The sequence below is a fragment of the Parasteatoda tepidariorum genome, chromosome 8 (assembly GCF_043381705.1).
Source record: "Parasteatoda tepidariorum isolate YZ-2023 chromosome 8, CAS_Ptep_4.0, whole genome shotgun sequence".
NCBI lineage: Eukaryota > Metazoa > Arthropoda > Arachnida > Araneae > Theridiidae > Parasteatoda > Parasteatoda tepidariorum.
In genome coordinates this window covers 45,944,661-45,949,173 of record NC_092211.1, presented here as the reverse complement: position 1 = coordinate 45,949,173, position 4,513 = coordinate 45,944,661, and the positions used below count along the sequence as shown (strand labels likewise).

At 30.8% G+C, this 4,513-nt stretch overlaps 1 protein-coding gene across 1 annotated transcript; it reads right to left on the bottom strand.

Moving 5' to 3' along the window:
* Nucleotides 1–1,230: 1,230 nt before the first annotated feature.
* LOC122270001 (kelch-like protein 28) lies at nt 1,231–3,102 on the bottom strand. The gene has a single exon (XM_043045630.2). It carries the CDS (start codon nt 3,042–3,044, stop codon nt 1,287–1,289), a length of 1,758 nt encoding a protein of 585 aa, XP_042901564.1. The 5' UTR covers nt 3,045–3,102; the 3' UTR covers nt 1,231–1,286.
* Between the last annotated feature and the right edge of the window lie 1,411 nt (nt 3,103–4,513).

The window sequence follows — 4,513 nt, the reverse complement described above, 5'->3', positions numbered from 1 at the left end:
GTGGTATTATCCTGTTGTCAAAGGATTTTTATTATGCCTTAATATTGATATAATAAGTTCTCATTACCACGGCACCTATAACGGCAATACCAGTACAGTTTTTAATACAACATTTAATTAAGCCTCACTTGAGTCAAAAATGTTCTAGCTTTTTTTTAAATCTTTTAACAGTACCGTTATTAATTAATAAACAAGCAAGATTATAAAAATATTATCGTTACTAAATATTTTCGTTAACAACAATCAGTTAATTTTACTCAAAGTAATAAGGTACGAACTGAAATAAAATAAAGTTATAAATTAATGGAGAAAAGAAATGGTACTCATTTATTTATGAGAACCGTGAAAATTTGACCTATTCATGTTGGTACCAATTGTGCTTAATTAATTTTTAAAATAGGTACAAATTGAAATTTAAAAATAATTTGCAATAATAGTTTAATAATATAGGGGAAAGGTACTAATTCACCAGTTCGTTTAGACGAACCACCATAAGAATATCGCCATATTTCTATAAACTCTACTAATGCTTAATTTTGGTAATATTTGCCATTGATATTATGTTAATCCGGGTATTCATTGATGATAAATACACTTATTTTAGTACCAAGATACCAACTGTAGATATTGTGGTAATAGGCTTTTTAAGGTTTACTGAAATGGATAAGTACCGGAAGAAATTGTATATTATGGTAATATTTAACTAGTGACAATGGTAGGCCTCGAATTGTAAATAGTATTGCTGTAAATTAAACTGAATATAGTTAATCTTTATTTCGATGAGATGTACTTTTTAAAACATGTTCTGCTTAATATAATAATGTAAAGACAGAAGAAGGGCAACAAATTATAATAAATGAAAAAAAAAGAATTAGTTTAGCTAAATTAATTGTATCAGTATCTGTCTTTATAAGGGTTGATCTCGTAGTGTTAATCAATATCAATTTAATTTTTAACCCCTACGAGGAACTGTTCAGAACGTTATTCAGCTAACCTTTATATACATATTATGTAATTCTCACTATTAGTCAGTATATTAAAGTTTCTGAATGATGTATTCGAACAGGAATACTTTACGAACGCACGAATTTCAACTGTTGGAGGACTCTACCAAGACTTCCAATTTAAAAGCACTCGCAATGTTACCTAAATGAGGGATGTAGTTAAAGTAAGTACACTCTAACTTTCAAACTATTTATTCAAAGTATTAAAATATTCTTATTCATAAACTTAAAAATTATGCATCTTTTCAATAATTTTTACCATAACCGTTTTCAAATTTACGTTTAAATTAATGAACTGTTTTCCCACTCATGTTCTTGTGTTCTACTTTGGCGAACAACATCTCGAACTGTATGAGAATTGCTCAGTGAGCAAAAGTTGTATCTTTCTACCTGAGCGTACGGTGATGAAGTACGGAATACTTTCCAGTGGCGTTTCCGGAAACTCCAGTAGATCGGAGGGTTGATAACTTTGTATCGTCTGTCGATATTCTCATAGACAATCATCTTTCCATTTAATAATATAGCTTTTGGTTGACTGTAAGAATATGGCATATCTGGCAAGCAGCTCCACGAGTCCAAAAAAGTGTCATAAATCTCGACGCTGGTCAATAAGTTAGCATCGTTGGTGCCACCAATGAGAAAGATCTTACCTTCGGTTGCGGCTATGGCAAAATGCTTTCGAAATGTTCTTGGCGGAGATATGGGCATCCAAATTTCGAAATCTAAATCGTAAACTTGAGCAACCATGATCAATCCTTCTGGAGTGATATTGTGGCCAAACGCATATATTCTCCCCTGCAAGCCAACTGCTTTTGTAACAGCCGTCATCCCGTCAATAGGGACTATGGTATCCCATTCGTTTTCAACTGGATCGTAACGTTCAACTACGCGTGAGGAGGAATAATCATTATTAATTCCACCTAAAATGAAGATTTGCCCTCGAACTGATACAACATTGTACTCGTGTCGTTCTAAAAAATTAGGCCACATTGGCACCATCTGATTGAGTATAAGATTGAACATTCCGCATTGATTTTCCCATGTGTCGAACATGCAGATGAAGTGGCCCACACTGACAATGGAATCTGGAAAAAAATTTAGCTCACCTAGCTTACGCCAAACATTGACTTCTTTGTTGTACGTGAGGTAACATTCGATATTACCATCTCTTTGGAATTTCCACTCGACGATGAAATGAATTTTCGATGGGCATCTGTATGCGTTAAATGCTTGATGTCTTCTTGTGAAATGTGAAATTTTCTGCTGGTCTCTAAGACGAGGTTCAAAGGTTTTTGATAGATTCAGCGCAGAGCAGAATGGGTTGTTCCTAACTATATGATGAGACATTATATCGTTTGCTAACTCATCGCTGACTTCCTGCATACTGAGACTCGCCAAAAGCTTTGGTAGGTGCGGAAATCTTCTGAAGTCGTCTTCTTCAACCCATGTCACGATAACTCTCCAAACAGACTCTTCGCTTAGTATGTTGAGGGACATGTCTCTCAAAATTAGCTCTAAGCAGTCCACTGGTAATTTTGGGATATCAGAGGCTGTTACGACATCTTTGAAATGTATCCTGATGAACCACAAGCTCTGTTCGTTGATTTCATATTTTTGCAGTCTGTTGCCAATTACAAACAGTTGGAGACAGTTACCGACTGTGATATTTCTACTGGCAAAACGGCAACACTCGTCGACCAAGGATTCCACAAGGAGATAATCAGCCGCCATCAATATGTTTCCTACATTCTCAGCATTTAAGTAAGCGTGTCCCGTGTACAAATAGATTAGTACTTCGTTGAAAGTTTCCCCATCAATTATTGTTAGTGTTATGTTTGCTTTATATCCAAACTCACTCGAAAATGCAGCAAGGAAGTAGTCGCAGATTTGGCTCAGAATCACTCGATGAACATTAAAAATTTTCCCGTCTTCAGTTCGAATAGTCGCGTCCGAAAGATGATTGTAAATGCTCCTTTCAAATGGACCACCGCTAATAAACATATCAGAGAATTCATAGTTTTCTCCTTTGAACCGATTCATAGAAGGTCAAAAATAAAAAATACGAGGATTTTGTGTCTTGGAATATAAAAAATTTACTTATTACTTGATACAAAAAATCTGTAATGCCAAAGAAAGGCATTTTCGATTGTCAATATATGTATTGTTTAAAAGAAATCTTAAGTATTTGTTAAAACGTCATTTTCTTTTCTAATGCATTGTTAACTAATGCTTCATAAAACAATAGATTTTTGTTTGCCTATTTACAAAAATTTTTAAAACTTTTTTTTAAAAAATAAAACATGGTAATATATTTTTATATATGGTAATATACTTTTATATTAATATACTTTTATCAGTGCATTAAAGTTTGGGGATTACAAAAGTATATTATTTATCTTCATCTCAATATACATCAGTTTCTGAGAAATAAAAATTTAAAAATCATGCATTTAAATTTTCATTTTCCAAAGAATGTTCAATTTATTAACATCGCATTTTCAAAACTGTAAATTAATAAAAAAATCTATATGGATTTTTTGTACATAACGTCGCGTATGTATACTTTTTTTTGTATCATATGTATAGTTAAGCGGTGAAAGGGTATAAATTATTCTCTCAAAAAAATTTCAAACTGAAAATAATTAAACTCCACTTTATAGTCAATATTAGGACATTTATCTATTTGTCATCCGAAAATTGAGTCACATTTAACATTAACTCAATTTTCAAGAATTTAAAACTTTTAACAAATAAAAAATTATTGATACAATAATATAAAACATTTCTTTTGAAACACATCTCAAAAGATAAAGAGTACAAGATTTATTTCTAAAATGAAGAAACGTTTTTAAAAACAAGTAAGAAATAAAGTGATTTTAAAAAACATTATTAAATATTCATAATTCAATATTAAAAAAAAACAGACAAAGTTTTTAATCGTCATTTGTTATATTTAGTCACCCTGTGCCAGTAGCAACAGTTAATTTCACTCTATATTTTACACTGAATATGTTAGATTTTACATATAGCGCACAAACATATGAAATACATTTAAAACTCGTGAATAAGTAAATTAGGACAAATGTGTTTTACTTTTTAATTTTAAAAATGTATCTATATAAAACAATATATTTTATTTATTAAAAAACTTTTAACGGAGTTATTATAACTGACAAAATTATCGAGTCACGAGTCGCAACGAAAAACTACAGTAACTTCAAATTTACGAAAATTAAATAGTTTGCAATAGGTAATCCGGTTTATAAAATGTTTTTATTTATTTAATATACCGGCTCGTCAAATTTATTTATTTAGTACACTAACTTCTGTAATACATTTAAGAATTTCGAGTGATGAATACGGCGCTTGCTTTACATTTTTTTTTATCCTAAATACTGAATTATTCGTATTTTAATATATTTTATTCCGTTTATAAAAAATAGACACTATTTTTTATTAAAATATGTAAACTTACAGAAGTTATAATAACATTTACATAAAACTACAAT

Coding starts and splice junctions, on each gene's coding strand:
- LOC122270001 (XM_043045630.2), bottom strand. CDS start 3,044: ATGAATCGGTTCAAAGGAGAAAACTATGAATTCTCTGATATGTTTATT.